General features: G+C 39.0%; 1 protein-coding gene across 4 annotated transcripts in view; it reads right to left on the bottom strand.

Moving 5' to 3' along the window:
- The window catches only part of PLCB1 (phospholipase C beta 1), a 688962-nt gene that overhangs the window by 459622 nt on the left and 212316 nt on the right, over positions 1-17024 (bottom strand). For all 4 annotated transcript variants that reach the window (XM_032351387.1, XM_032351388.1, XM_032351390.1 and 1 more), the window contains one exon: positions 4159-4227. In XM_032351387.1, the coding sequence (XP_032207278.1) occupies positions 4159-4227 (69 nt within the window). The remainder of the gene's footprint in view (positions 1-4158; positions 4228-17024) is intronic.

The following is a 17024-nucleotide window of genomic DNA, read 5'->3' as shown; positions in this document are numbered from 1 at the left end:
ACAGAAGGGTGTTACTGGCAGAGCTGACATCCAAACCCACAACTCGATCTTCTTTTCAGTACACTTACAGATGGAATACACCCTAAGAATCCCAAAGATAAACTATATATCCCAAAGAAACTATATTTTCAGCAGCATTTTTTGCAGCCCTTCTAATGTGGCCCATAGTAAACAAACAAACAAACAAACAAAACACTTCGGATTGTGATCCAGAACAGACATTCGCTGGCACAAAAGATGTTTCACCAAACAACGTTCTCTGTGCAAGATGCTTATTTTTTTTTTCATTCTAGTCCAATCTATTTCATTTTATTAATGCTGTACATAAGCCACGAAATTGATCTGCTGTGAGAGGAACCACCACTAACAGATCAGAAACCACAGTGATAAAGCCTCTTTTTAAAAGTAAAGCTCATGTTGAAATGAAGATCCAGAAAATATGTGTCCCTAGCACATGCAAGGTGCACATCCCATAGCACTTGACCTCTAGATGCACTTTATAAGCCTCAGTGGGAGGCAGAGAGAGAGCAAAGAAGGAAACACAAACACCTTTTAGATTTCAAAGGATAAGGCTTCTTTTTTTTTTTTCCTCTTTTACCTTTCTACATGTGAATAAAAATCTTTCCATTTCTCCTCAGTGAGAAATTTTGAAACTGATAACTAGAACAAAGGCTGCATTATGGAAAAGCCAATCTGGAATTACATATACTGTGTTGGGAGTCGACATTTAAAATTCATTAACGGGGCAACACATAGAAGCTTTTCCATTTCTTATAACTGTTATTTCCAATCACAGCAGGCAGAGAAAACAGTTCATCTTCAGCTAGATCATGAATTTTTATGTAATGAGATACTGTGAAAAACAAAAATAATAGTAATAATATTCACGGGGTGCCTGAGTATTTCGATAAATAATATCTGCTCCGCACCTGTTCTTCCTTCCTTTATGGTCTATAAAGCCCCCAGAATGTCTTCAACTCAATCTGTCTCCATGTTACATTGTCTACCCATGCTTCTCTCACTCCCTACTGGTTACCTAGACACTTTTAAATCTTATGCTGTCAGTCCTGCTGCTTTTCTTCTAGCCAACACAATGGTCTCCTCTTACTTATCCCCCAACTCTCCACCCACCCTCACCGCCCACTGGCCTCCTTCTTCTACAAGGTGGTTGTATTCTGGAAGCTGGTCTCTCTTCTGATTCCCCTATTGAACTGCTGTTACTCGGGGAAGCCTGGAGCTTCCAATGATGGCAAGCAGACAATGGCCACCAAGGGGATACTGAGGATGGAAGAGGATGAGGACAGAAGAGGAATCGCTTTCAGCACCTTGGAACCCAGACTGGCAAGAGAAAGAAATACCTATTCCCTGGTGACAGCTTTTGCTCAGCTGCCTGAGACATCGCCTGAATCCCACACTTGGCTGGAATTTTCAATGCATTCAGATCATTTTTAATAATTTTTGTATTTATCCAGTTGGTGCTGGGGTGTTCTTTTGCAACTGAACGACTTTTAAACTGATAGCAATATCCCCTTCTCTCCTGCGGATCAACCCACAGAGCCCCTTTTGGCCAAGCCCCTCCCCCTGCTCTCTTTACAACATAAACTTCTCCACATTAAGCGAAATGAAAACTGACTTCCTGCAAATCTGATTGAAAATTTTAATAATAATAAATACAAACATAACAGTGATAACACCAATAACAGTGGCTAATATTTAGCAAGTGCTTATTAAATAGCAGTGATAAGTTAAGGCAGGGGAGCTCAAATTTTGCCGCAAATCTCCTTTTCAAAAGCCCTTTTCAAAAATCCACACTACACTTACACCAGAATCTCTAGGGTTAGGAAACAGGCATCACTGTTTTTTAAAGCTCTCCCATGTGATTCCACAAGCAGTCAAATTTGAGAACTCCTCTGCTAAAGATATGCTAATGAATTTTCATTCAGTCCTTCTGGTAATGATATGAACTGCTCATTCATCATCATCATCATCATCATCATCATCATCATCATCATTATTACTATCATTGATATTGTTCTCACTATTATGATCACCATGTGGTCCAGGGGGACGCCTCAGTTTCAGGAAGCTCACGCAGGTACGAAACAACAGAACCCAGTTTTAAAATATTAAAGTCGCCCAACGTTCTTGAACACTAGCAAGGAGCGGAAGGCAAAAAAAGGCAAGAACATGGATAATCCTCAGAGAAAGCAATCTTCAGTGAGAAAAAAAAAAAAAAAAAAGACGCGAAAGCCAGAATATTCTGAGTGCCCACGTCCACCCTTAAGAGAAGTATTTTAGGATCTAATGGTGGCTTATCAGCTGAGCACAGAACAGACCCTCTTTCTGTTCATTTATCGTCATTCAATAGACATGTATTCAACCGCATCCATAAAGGAAACATCGAACTGATAAGCAGGCTGAGTGCTGCAATGAAAGAGAGGGAAACCCCACAGCGGACTAGGCCTTCTGATTCCTGCAGACAAAGGGGGTCTGATTAGAGCGTAGGCAGCTGTCTTTAGCTAATCCTGATCATGAAATTTCAAGTTAGGCCAATACACTTGCATTAAAAGGCAAACTTTATAACTATGTTATCAGTAAAGTTCCTGGAACTAACAAGCTTCCATGAAACTTGGCTGGAACACTTTTGGGGAAAGAAGAAAGAATTTCCTTCCTACACTAAAAACTGAACAATTCTGAATCACCAACGAAGCATTAATAATGACAAGCTTGCTACAAAATTAAAAGACCAAACAACTGTAATACTATTATATTACTAAGAGGTGAAAGCAAATAACAAGCTGTTTGCTTGCACATGAAAACACTTACAAAAACCTTTGTGAAGGTAATTCCGATTTTTCTTTTTTTTTTTTTTTGTTTTTTTCATTTTCCACATTTTCCTATAGATGAGCTTAACTTCTACAGCAGTATGCAGGATTTAGGTGTTTTTCCATAGCAAAATTTGCCAGCAACTATTGCACGGTTACCTTTCTGAAGAACAATCACTCCAGGTGATTTTTTTTTTTTTTTTTAAACTCTCTGCCTCTCCACAGCAACAGATCATTTTTGATGTCAAGGAAAAGTATTTTGACTTTTAAAGAATAAAACAAAAGTTGCAGGCAAGATACTCACATAGAAAATCGCTAGTTTTATATCAATTATGATAAGAGGCAGGAGTTCCTGAATGGCACCTGTACTTCCCTATTTGACAATATTATCTTTGCTAGAAAGGAAGTATTTAGAGTACTAAGATTTAAATTCAATAAAGAGTAGTTTCTTACTTTCATGGCAAGTCAACACACTCCGTTACTAGACTCCACCAGAGAATTTAGTTAAAAACAATGAATGTATGTTCTTCATTCAACATTCTTAAACAATCTTCCAAAAATAAATAAACTGCAAGCCTGCTTTGAATATGTCTGTAGTAAGTTTTTCAAGCAAAAACAAATGGATGGGCCACACAACTGATCTGATCCCAAAGTTCTGCAGATCTTTGCTAGTGATATTTATCGAAGGATTCGAGCCCCTTTCCGCCAAGCCCCTCCCCAGCTCTCTTTACAACATAAACTTCTCCACATTAAGCGAAATAAAAACTGACTTCCTGCAAATCTGATTGAAATTTTTAATAATAATAAATACAAAAACAACAGTGATAACACCAATAACAGAGGCTAATATTATATTACATTATATATTATATTATTTAATATTAATTAATTAATATTAAACAGCCTTTGGCTTCGTGAACATAGTGATGGCTGTTGCAAAATATTGGAAGTATGTGCTCTCACTCATGTCTAAAATTTAGTTCACATATGCATAAGAAGCTCAGGGAAGTTTTCGAGCAACTTCAAGCACATTTTAACAACTGGGAATTACCCAGCAACTCTGGCATCGTGATATATTTTTCAAACAAAACTAAAATTAGAGCACAGACAGCAAACCCCTATGTCCAACTGCCTATATATTTACTCCCTGGTACCTTCTTTTAACGAAAGTGGGAATGTTCAGGGCATAGAGGCTTCTGGAAGGACTGGCTGTTTTATTGTGTTTTACAACGTTGACAACAGAGAAACTTCTAGTTGGGGCAATTAATTGATGCCATGACACAGTAAATAATCAAAAGAGCATCTGGAGCGTGCACAACACTCCGCTTCCTACCTTGGGAGCTTTGGCATGCTTCCCACATCTGGCATCCTTGACAAGGCTGAGATCTAACAGCTCCGTCTCCTGGAAGGCAAAAATGTGAAACTGTTAAGCATCCACACAGATCTCTTTTCTTTGTTTTATATCATTGACATCACTTTTCAAAAAAATAATGGTATCTTGAGACCTGCCTGAAGATTTCTCTGCAGTTAGGATATTTTTCCCTCTCACATTGTTTACCAAAAGAATCGGAACGGAAACAAGATAGCTAACTGCTAACTGTTCAGTTTATGTTCTAAAGACATTTTGAAGTATAATAGGCATGGTTAGGGGGGCCCCAGTCTATACTATGAGCCATTCCTAAGTCATGATGAACTAGGACTTCCTGTGCCACAGTTGAAAAATAATCCTGAGAGTCAGTCCTGGTATGAGGATATGTGAGTGGCATGGGGTATTGGGGATGACAGGCGGAAGGAGAGGCTCCCATCAACTCACTCTCTACCCAAGGGAAAGAGATAAATCTGCCTCACCTACCTGCCCCCACCCCAGCCTTTGGCACATTATACATCCTAATCTTTTCATTTATTCATTATATATTACTGAACACCTATGAAATGCAAGTTACTCTAGGATACAAGATACATATATATGATAGCTCCTCTGGAGTGTGTTCATGACAACTTTATTTATTTTATTTTGTTTTTATTTATTTGACAGAGGAAGAGACAGCAAGAGAGGGAACACAGCAGAGGCAGTGGAAAAGGGAGAAGGAGGCTTCCTACCAAGCAGGGAGCTCGATCCCAGGACACTGGGATCAGGACCTGAGGTGAAGGCAGACACTTAATGGCTGAGCCACCCAGGCGCCCCTCATGGCAACTGTAAAGTTAACTGCTATGGGGGTCAACAGAGAAAAGAAATTTGTTCCCCCAGGGTCCCAGAGAAAAGTCCATGGAATGTTATTGACCATGGAGAAGAGGAGCTGGAAGGCATAACAATGGCAAGTAACCAGATAAAAAAAGGACCAGAGTTTTGGGCAGAACATTGAGGTATTCACAGCCTTTAGATGCTTAGAGATGGAGAACATTATAAGGAGGAGGAAAGGGAGAGAGGGGCATCCAGGAAGAAGGAACAGCTCAGGGACGATGTAATGGCACTACGGGAAGGGATTCTCACGGGTAACATTCAATGCACAGAGCATATGAAGAAAAGTCATGGGGAGATGATGCCAGAAAGGGTTACAGGCAAAAGGATGGACACCTTGAGAATCCATCTTAGACACCGAGCCATGAAGTTTGTGACACCCACATCACTGAGTGATTCGGAAGACACTACACCAGCTAGATGGAACTGTACGGCAATGAACAATCATCTTAAGGTGACTCCAGCCATCCGTCCCACCCATGCGGACAATGAGACAGCTGGATGCAGACATCCAATCCCTTCCTCCCTGTAGGAGGCATGCATCATCACTCAGCTACTCAGACTCTCTGAACAGGAGTGGATGTAATTTCTTTTAAGTCTTAATGTCCCCAAGTACTTGTAGATGGGGTTCCCAAACAATTCCTTCAAACAGCTGCCACCAATTTGAAATATTCAGTGCAAAATTGTCTGATTCTTTTCTTGCACCTAAGGTCGATCTCATGATTACAGTTTAACAGTCATGGAGGAGGTGGCATCTGTCCACTGGGATGCAAAACCACACAGCAGGTCCAAGAGAACACCTGGATCCTGCAAAGGCAGGTCAAGAATCAGTGCCTTCTATTCTTTTGCTAGCCACGGCCATCTAAGTCTGCTTTTCCCCCATTTTAGTGGAAACCTTACCTGATTCCTTGCCATGGGTGACTCTGAAAACCCTCCCAGACTCTGAGGTGTGACAGGTAGCCACACAGCAAAGATCTTGCAGGACAGAATAACTTGTTCCATAGCTCCCCTAAGGCCATACCAGCCACAATCCTGAAGGTCACCTCACAAGTGTTGGAAAACATCAATACAGGGCTCAATGCTTTACGTAGGCAAATGCGCAGTAAAGTTCTCAGACTTGAGGAGATGGAACATCTGGTCTGGATTTCTTATCTCCATAGCAAGACAATTAAAACTTGTGTTGGAAGGAGAGAAACAGGAAGAGAACCAGACTTAAAGGAGTTTCATCCAGAAGACCAGAACCAGGTGGACATTTGAGAGACAAGAGACCAAATGAAGGTAGAGGTAATGGGGAAAAAGATGACAGCCATAATATGGAGGTAGGATTGCCTAAAGCGAAGAGAGGAGTCATGAATAGCCCTACGGTTTCCATATTCCAAATTGGGACTTGGAAGTTTGGGCAAAATGATGATGCATTTAGAGATGCTGGTTTGAGGGGCTTATCCAAGTGGAAATGCCAGTCATCAATTCCGTGGAATATTATTTATCAAATGCTGCAATGTGTCAAGTGCAAGGTTGGTACTGAGGAATGACACCAACAATACAGAAAACAGACACCTGTTTTAAGCAGCTCCTGCACAAAACCAATTATACTCTAAAGGAGACATTTCAAAGTACATTGAAGACATGGGCTATGACATCTTTTCAGGATGAGAAACAGTTTGCCAGCCTTACAATTCTGTGGTTTTGGAGGGGGAGGAGGGTTACAGGAAGAGGAAACAACAAGTGCAAATGCAGAGTCAGGAATGGTGTGCAAGAAACTGCAAATCCCTTGAGATACAAAACAAGGGGGTATGGAGAGTTGTCACAAACACTTCTGGACACGGTAGGCACTACATGTATGCCCTCTTTATAAATATCCATAAACATTGATACATATGTGTGGTATAAGTTTCCATATATGTTGCATGGTGCTTTCCATATATGCAGAATAGAAATCCCACATACATACATAACACGTGCACCTAATTTTACAGCCACATTTTCTATTCAAGCAAATTCCTCCCACTAGTGCAAACAAGAGCCTTAAACTTTACTTATTTGTTTATACACACAAAGCCCAAATTGAGTTCACAAAGAACTAGATCTTAGCAGGCGTCATTATACAGACTTTTACATTACAGATAATGAACACTGTTTTCTACTATCAGCTCACGAGGAAACGTTCATTCCCCAAGTCACAGAGGGGTACTTCATGCCGGCTGCCCTGGGGATTCATTCTGAGACCGCAGTGACTAAGAAATTTCTCTCGCCTATGTGTAAAATTGTGAGTGCAGGAAAGCCACCACAGGGCTCTATCAACATGGGTAATGTGCCATTGGAAAGACCCAGGTGGAAGAGCTGTCCATGGACTCACTGGAGTAGAAAGCAATGATTAAAATAGTGTCTCCCTCTTCTATTAGCATGCAATAGCCTCCCCTCTGGGGTTTAACTACAGCCTATTCTGTCTCCTCCACTAAACAGAAAATGTGGAACCCAATGCACAGGACCACAAAAATGTTGTTTGTGTCACTAAAACTTTTTCTAGGTTAATTTTCTCAAGCTAATAGTTGGAACAACTCACTCTCATTATTAGAAAGCAGTGAAATGGTCCCTTTCTCCGTTCATTTAAGAGATACTCATTTCCATCTTTATGGAATTCACTATTCCTTTACACATTTCTTGAAGAGAGGGAGGTCACCTGATGTTTAAGGAGAAAACCTGGGTTTGGGGAAGAGCCCTAAAATTAACTGGTCATGCGTTCAACCAATCACAGTCCCATAACCAAGCATTAACTGTGTCATCTATAAAATGAGTACGTTAACACTTTCTAAGTCTGAGGCTCTCAAACCTTAGCCTGCATTAGAGTCACCTGGAAAACTTGTTAAAACACAGACAGGCTGGGTGCCATCCATCCATTTCTGGTTCAGCAGGACTGGGGTGGGCCTGAGAATCAGCATTTCTCACAAGCTCCCAGGTGATGTGGATGCTGCTGGTCCATAGACCACACTTGGACAAGAACTGATACACACTCATCTTGTGGTTGTTATTATAAGGCTTTTGGGGTGAATTAGGATTGATAAAATTATACATTACTTATATGTTATAATATGTTCTAGGAAGAATCTACATCTGTCTTTTCTTTATACAGGGAAATGTCAAATAAAAATATTTTACCTACTGAATGCAGAAGTGTGCTTAGCAGTGAATAATCTAGGCTTCAGTTCAGTTTAATGAAAGAAAAACTACTGAAGGACAGATGGCGTCAACACCTTTTCTAATTTTTCTTAGCATTAAACTTTACCCTATACAAGCAAATGTCTCTGTTCACAAATTGAAGCAATCACTGGCATCGATTTATGTTTGCTGAAAATGTTATATTATATAAGCTTTATTTTACACTTAATCACATCAGAGACATCTTTGGAAAAGCAAAAGAAGGCAACTGGTTCTCTCTCACCTCTAAACCCACCCCACAGTGGAAAGGCGGTTGGAGTGTCCAGAGGCCTGTGGGCTACCTTGACAAGTAAGAGAAGAATGAACTAATAGAACCTTTTCATTTCCAAGGCACAAAATGGTCCCCTGCAAACCTTGGAGACCACACTTCTAGGACCCCTCCCCCATGTATCCACTGAAGTGTTGACAGATGTGCCTTCTCCCTTTGTCAGTATGGATGAAAGCGAATTAACAGTAATCAAGGATTTATTTTTGATATTTTGAATGAGTGATGAGAAAAGCTAAGGGAAGACCAAATTATCTCTGATGTTTACTACTCAGCAGAAAGATTTCAATCCATCAGCCACAAACCCACTGTGAGGTAGATGAGCCATGAAATGCACTGCAAACTCAGGAAAGAATACAATTTAAAAACCAACTCTTTTCCAGAATACCAATTTCTGTGCATTGTCAACAAATTCCATTAGTCATCCAATATAATAACGTACTTTAAGTTCACACAATATATAATCAGAGCAGCAATTACAGTCACAAACATTTCACGGGGAAGATATTAACGGCTGTGTGTGTGGGGGTTATTATGGACACCTCAACATGCGGTATATTCATTAAGTTGTTCAACCTCAATTTACCAAAAGTAGAAGACATTAATATATTTTATTAACTGTCAAACCTCCCTAAAATGTCCAATGTTAAAGAAAAAAAACTATTTTAGAATCCTTTAATGAAGAGTTTTAATTTAGAGAGAAGCAGAATAAGTAGATTCAATTCTTTGTTCCTTAAGTTTATTCCACTTTTGAGGGAGTGAAAACTGCCTCAGAGGTAGTGTACCTCTCAAAACAAACAAACAAAAAAAAAAAAACCCTATAGTCTCTCTCACTCTCTTGTTTCCTATGTTCCTTAGCCTTTGATTTTGTCTTCTTCCCTGAAGTCCATGATAGAAACTCAATGTAAGAAACACCAGGTCATCAATACCAACCACGGCAGAGAAAAGTGATACATCTGGATTTCTTTATTTAAACCAACATACATCGAAGATGATGAAAATTTCATAAATCTAGGGGGCAGAAAACTTGTCTCTGGGAATTATCATTGGTAATCTATGCACCATCAAAGCAATCAGTACAGAAATCTGTGCCTTGTATCCTTGTCTGTCAAACAGAAGTAGATGCCAGCAACGTGTTCCTCATTGGGCTGCTGTTAAATCAAGGGAGATGTTACATTAAGATCTCTACTTAGCGAACAGGGACTAATGCGTACATATCAAGTCTTATGCTTGCAACGTTTCCCATTCCAAGTGAAAGGCAAAAAATCATAGTAGAAAAGCCAAAAATGGATAGATAATGCATGGAGAAGAAAAACACGGAATGCTAATTCACAAAAGGAAAAGCATCTGAAAAATCTAAAACTCTAGAGACATTTCATAAAACCTTGAAACCAAAATAAGAAAGACCACGTCTAGAGAACACTGATTTTCACCTTTATGTGTCACAGTTAAATGCAAAATTAGATTAACATCTGAGATGGAGAAAAGACAATGAGATAGCTCATGTGTTATGGGTAGTATGGTAATTATCACCATAGTTTGAGCCAACAAGATAAAAACTGAAGAATTCAATTCAATTAAAGCTTCCTGCCATGGAAGGAGGCAAAGTCAAGTAATATCATCCGTAATAACAACAGCAATAGAAATCGCTGCTATTCAGAATGGAGAAAAAATAAGATGGCAAAAATTGTAAGAGATGGTATCTGAGTATATCACCGCATCTTACATCACCCGCAACACCACAGTGAATGAGTCTTACGGCCTCCACTGCGCAAATGAGAGAATGAATGGAGAAACTGAGTGACAACAGCTGGTCGTTCGTACAATGGAATCACAAATCTTAGCGTTTTGTCCACTTGTTGTAAGCAGGATTGCTAGATGGCCACCAAGACTCCTGTGCCCAGACCATGCCTTTGTCCAGTCCCCACCCTTTGGGTGTGTTCAGCACCCCAGACTTGTTTCTAACAACAGAACGTTGTGATGGGCGCCTTGATGTTATTTTACATGGCACATGCGAAGGGCTTTTGCGGGTGTAATTAAAGTAATTAAAGTCTTCAATCAGGTGACTTAAATTTAACCCAAGGAGAGGTATCCTGGGTGAGCTTCTCACAAGGTCTAGAAATGAGAGGCTTGACGCAGCATAGATGCTCACCTGCTTGCTGTGTTGTGTGTTGCCTGTGAAAAGGGAAGACCTCTAAGAGGTGAGGACCTCAGTCTTACTATGACAAAGAACAGAATGGCAGCAGCAACCTGAATGAGCTTGGAAGAAGGACTCCAGCTCCAAAGGAAAACACAGCCCAGCAGACACCTTTAACACAGCCTGTAAAACCCGAAGCAGTGAGACCCTGACCCACGGAGACTGGGGGATAATAAATGTTTGTTGTTTCCAGCCTCTAAGTTTGAGGTAATTTACTTAATACCAATAGATAACAAATACATTGTCCCCACTGTTTCCACCTTTTAATGCACTTTATAAAAAGGTATGTAAATGAATTTACATATCTTGGTACTCTACCTAGCATAAACATGATGCAATACTTTCATCTCTTTTGAACATGTCCAGCAGGAAACAATTATTCTTTTTTTTTCTTTTAAAGATTTTATTTATTTATTGGACAGACAGAGATCACAAGTAGCCAGAGAGGGAGGCAGAGAGAGAGGAGGAAGCAGGCTCCCTGCTGAGCAGAGAGCCCGATGCGGGGCTCGATCCCAGGACCCTGAGATCATGACCTGAGCCTAAGGCAGAGGCTTAACCCACTGAGCCACCCAGGAGACCCGGAAACAATTATTCTAATGGAATTGCAGACTTACAGAGCTGGGACAGATTGTAGGTTAGGAAACTGAGTCCCAGAGAAAACATATCAATTACCCTGTATCACTGAGACTGAGTAAAGGAAGGAAAAAGAATCTACATGCCCCCAGACCTATTTATTTATTTCTCTACACAATTATTTTTCAGTATTCACAAAATGGCAGGAACATTAACTGAGTATTATAAATTTTAAAAAGAACATTTTTGTTCATGTACAAGAAAAAGTATTATGTTAAATAGAATCAGTAACACTGATTTTCATAAGCTGTGTCCCCAGAAGGCAGCGTGAAATATATTGATAAAAATCTAGTTTATTTTTTCTGTAGATAACCAGAAAGGTAGTTCAGCCCCTTGTTACTACACAAGAGCCAAATTTTTCCCCCCTTACTTCCTTTTTAACTCCCTAGGAAACTTTTATATATTCATGTAATAAGAGAAAGTTGCTTAAGTTGAAAGCTAATGCAGGTAAACATAAAATTTTACCCAAAGCACCAAAGCTGTATTAGGACATAAAATTCATAAAACAATTCTAACCGCATTTATGTTTATAACTTGATGCATTTACAACCTAAAGCATCTATGACCAGGCAGGTGGAGGGAGGTAGGTTGGGGTAGGGGAGGGGTGCAGAAAATGCCACACATGATTCCAAGGTTCTGAAGCATTAGTGTCTTCTAGCAATTTTCTAAAATGATGAATGAAGACTGGTAAAATTTAAAATTTAAAATTTAAATTTAAAACGATACTTACTGACTATATTTTAACCTTATTTGTTTGACCCTATAAAAAACAGAAAGAAGTCTCCATAATCACCATGGAAAAATCTGTGTTTGTTCTAAAGATGAATAAAAGCATTTTATTTTATCCAATATCCAATATATTTGATGTTTATAAACAATATATGTTTATATCGGTTGTTTATAAACAAAATATTTTATTTCCCTAGTCCTTATTTATTAACAGGCATAGAGGGATTCATCACATTTTTATGGATAAATAGGATATTGCATTTGTTAAAGACCCAGAGTATTTTTTAAATTGTGGCTACAATGATAAAGATTGTATTGTCACAGCTTTCTATTATGCCTGTGCTCAGGAAAAGTCCTCATTTCAGGCTAATCAGATTAACTAGAACGAGCATCCATCATTTGGCAAATAGTTTCATAGATACTTAACACTATCTTTATGGATATTTTGTGGGAGCATAAAATCTGATCTCCATAAAAAGTCATTTGAAAAGAAATATGGAAATGATATAGATTAATCAGGCACACAAGCTGTTTCCACTTGAAAAGTCCAGATGATGTAAATGTAGCCAGATTTTCCCTTTAAATCGTCTAAAATGTTATCTCTGATCTACACGTATTTCACTACGGTTGAAGAGCTTTGTTATCTAGCAGTGCAGATTACTAAATGTAATATCTGAACCTACCACCTATCTGCTTTATGAGTCAAATTTGTTCATTTCCCTAGACCAATGGTTCTAAAAGCATGGTCCCTGGAGCAATCCTACCAGCTTGGAATATGTGAAAAACCTAAATTCTCAGGACCTACCATAGACTGGCTGAATCAGAACCCCTCATGTGGGGCCCAGAATCTGTATTTTAATTAAGTTTTGAGGTGATGCAGATGCAATGTAAAATTTGAGAACCTCTGTCCTACATATTAAATGGAGTCAACCACTGCCCATAAAGAAGGGAAGTTAACCAGAGTTAGAGCTTGTTGTAGGGCATTCTGTAGGACAAAGGACAAACTGCCTAGATCCATTTAAGAAATGTTTGCCCCAGAGTCATATAAACAACTATAGAACTGATAATAAAATTGAGGAAAGTCTTCTTCAGACTACTATGTTTATCAGTACCATCAATTTCACTATACACTGAAGCAGTCATTTCCACACTGGGCCTTAGAAACTAGACAAAGTCAAGGGAAGTTCTAAAGATGCTTGGCTTTTTTCCAGATATTCTGATTCAAACCTGTGCATGATCATCTGGGCTGATAACTAATGCATTTTTTTTTCTCTTCAATTATATTATCATGGCAGGCCAGTAACTTTCAAATTTTCTGAAGTATGTAAAAATGGCATTCATCCTTCCCTTTCTTGGTAGCCATTTTGTAAAATCCACCCAGATAGTCTCATTTTTCTCCCTCAGCTATTATTCAAACATATATCACAAATTTTTCTGCCTAAAGTTTTGAATCTTACTGTGCTAAGCCTCTCCTCATGTTCTGGCAACCACAGGACTTTTTCTTTTTAAAGATTTAATAGAAGTTTTACTGCTTCAACAAGGACATTCTAAGGCTTAAAAAAACAAACCTGTGATTCACGGAAACTGAACAGCAAACTCTTGAAAAACTAATGGATCAAAGGCAAATCAGAAAATATCTTGAGACAAACGAAGATGAAAACACAATGTACTGGAATTTATGAGATGCAGCAAAAGTAGCAACCACAGATTTTGACGACCTTTTAATCTCACTTGACATCCTGAATATGCGAGGAGTTAATCTACCTTTCCAAATGAGGTATTTTAAGTTGACAAGCATGCAGTAATATGTCACTTTTTTTTTTTTTTTTCTTTTCAAAGACTTGCTTCTTCAGATCACTTTTGGTTTTCTGGTAAGACAAAGAAATCCAGCTGAGCTTTTTCGCATGTTAATTAGTAGGGATAAGGACTGGATATGTGAAATTGAATGGTCTTTTTCTCCAGAAGAAGACCATTCACTGAGTTGATCAACAAATCATCCCCAATGTCTTGCCTATGTGCTGTAAACTCATTAGAAGTCAATTTCTTTTCATTCAACTGTTGGTAAACCTCAACACTAACGCAAGTACCTAAATAAGGCTAGCTGTTCCTATCAAGAACTATAAATGATTGAAAAAGTTCACTAAGTCCAGGTTCATTTTCTAGTTACTCAGAAAATTTTCATAAAACTCCTATAAGAATTCTACTGATGCCCACCTGGGTCCTCGCTGGTCCCCTTTTTTTGCTAGATATCCACCACCCCCCCCATCTTTACAGGCTTCTCTCCTAACAATGGACAGCTATGGCCTTTGACTATATTTGGCCTCATGGAGCCACTTACCTCAGATGTAGAGAGAGAGGATGTCTGAGAGACTATTTCCCCATAGAGAGCTCAGAGCTCAGGACTGCCAGGCGCAGGAGCATAAAAGCCCAGCAACCTTGCCTTGAGGGAGAGCAAACCCCTGGGTTGAGGCAAGGACTTCACCTCAAACATCACTATTGGCTGCCTTCTTCCTCTTGACTGTCCTGTTTCCCTCATTCTCTGACAATCATGTCCTAGGAGCTCCTCCTTAATAAAGCTCTTGCAAACAACCACTTGTCTTTGGGTCTCTTTAGAGAATATGACCCAAGGCAGCTATCATTTGCAAATAAGCAGCATAGAAAATAATGTTAACCTTAAAAATATTCTGAATCACATGAGAACTATTTTTTAAAATCATTTTTATCTTAATCCTTTTCCTTGGCTTTTGATAGATTTCTGGCATTCTTAAATTTTCTGGGAAAATAGTCATAATCATTATGATCCATGCACTAAATGAGAGTTCTGCCAGAGAGTTCTCAATCACCGTACATTGTATTTTATCCTACATTACTCTTAATTAGGTTTTAAAATACTTTGACCATTTCCTGGGAAACAGATATGAGTATATATCATCTATCCCAATATACAGATAGTTTTCTCAAAAGCTTTGTCACATCACATTATAACCAAGAGGCAGTGCCTGATTCTAAAGAAGAAATGTTTCTTCCTGAAAAAAAGGAAGAAAAACTATAAAAAGCATCAGCTTACCTAATTCCCAAACCACAGTTCATTTTTGTCATATTCAGAGCTAAAAAGAAATATGTTCTTAACCACTATATTTTAGGTCACTTTCTTTTTGGTTAAGATTTATTCCAGTTTCAGCCACCTACTACTCCAGCCTTTTTTTTTTTTTTTTTTTTTTAAATCTACACCTAAGGGAACACACAAACTTTACTCCAAAGATGAATAAAAAGGATTCATTTCACAAGTTCATCAAAAATTTACTTAAAAGGGATGCCTGGGTGGCTCAGTTGGTTGGACGACTGCCTTCGGCTCAGGTCATGATCCCGGAGTCCCGGGATCGAGTCCCGCATCGGGCTCCCAGCTCCATGGGGAGTCTGCTTCGCTCTCTGACCTTCTCCGCTCTCTGACCTTCTCCTCGCTCATGCTCTCACTGTCTCTCTCTCAAATAAATAAATAAAATCTTTTAAAAAAAAATTTTACTTAAAAACAAATAAAGATGACTTCTTACAAGGATTTTATATAAATAACATCACTGTTCTAGGCAGTTTCACAAACAACATTAATTTAGTATTACCATCTCTCGGAGGAAGTGAAATGCAAGCATGGTTGGATCCAGAGTGGGATAGGGCAGATTTGAAAGATAACACATGAGCTGGGGCACCTGGGTGGCACAGTCCATTAGGTGTCTGACTCTTGGGTCCCGTTCAGGTCATGACCTCAGGGTCATGAGCTCAAACCCTGCATCAGCCTCCAAGTTCAATGAAGAGTCTGCTAAGTTTTCTCTCTCTCTCTCTCTGTGTCCCTCCCCGCACTCACTTGCTCACTCACTCTTTCTCTAAAAGAAATAAATAAATCAGGAAGGATAGAAGGAAGGAAGGAAGGAAGGAAGATAGATAACTCATGGGAAGACGATAAAAATGAAGGCTACAGTTCTTGAGAGGAGAGACCTGTAGGAAGAAGAGAAAGAAAAGGCCTGTTAATCACTAAGAGATCAAACTAGTATTTACTGCAAAGCGAACATTCAAGAACAAGTGACGACAGAAGGCTTACCCACCAGGAATCCTGGGATAACTCAGATTTAGCACAGACTTAGAAGAGAGAAATGAAATTGGGACTTCAAATTGTACTTACAGAAATAAGACTTCAGTAGCTAATGTGGAAAGGAGGGAATTTTTATGACCTTACTTTACAGTCATTAAAAAGTGAAATATTTTAAAAAGAGAGTGCAAGATTTTAAGTTACCAGAGTAAGATCTCAGCAGATTTGGGAGATGGGCAGTGGGCTACTTGTCAAATGGGAATTTGAATAAATGATCTTGTTGGAATTCTTAAGCTTGGGGCCAAGAAGGGAACAATGGAACAATATAGGTGGTATGCTTCGAATTTGCACTACCTAACGATGAGAAAGAAAATATCCTCTAAAAACACTTTTACGAGACCTTCTGTTTACTTCGATTTCAGCTTCAGAACTGTAGCAGAAACAGAACAAAGAAAGATAACTAATAAAAGACATTCCTCTCCTTCCAACACATCTCTGTCTTGACTGTCACAAGAAATTCCCCAAGGAGAACAACCCTTTACTACCTTCATTAAAAAGGTTGCAAAGTGGTCACACAGGGCAGCTAGCTTATTTCTATCAATCGGTGAGATGTATAGAATCTTTAAAAATTTCAGGGACTAGAAATCGGAAACGAGAATAAGCAAAGACAGAGTTAAGGAAAGAGACTGTTAGTGCAAGCGACAGAGAGAACAAAGCGTAAATTGAATCACCGTGGCCTGAAAACAAAAGTACATGAATTAAGTAGTTTTGTAGGTAATGCAAACAACTAAAGCAAAAACAGCTGAAAGGTATTTGTTTCTGTAATAGTCTATACTTTT

This window comes from Mustela erminea, chromosome 7 (assembly GCF_009829155.1).
Source record: "Mustela erminea isolate mMusErm1 chromosome 7, mMusErm1.Pri, whole genome shotgun sequence".
NCBI lineage: Eukaryota > Metazoa > Chordata > Mammalia > Carnivora > Mustelidae > Mustela > Mustela erminea.
This window is presented reverse-complemented; position numbering and strand designations above follow the sequence as displayed.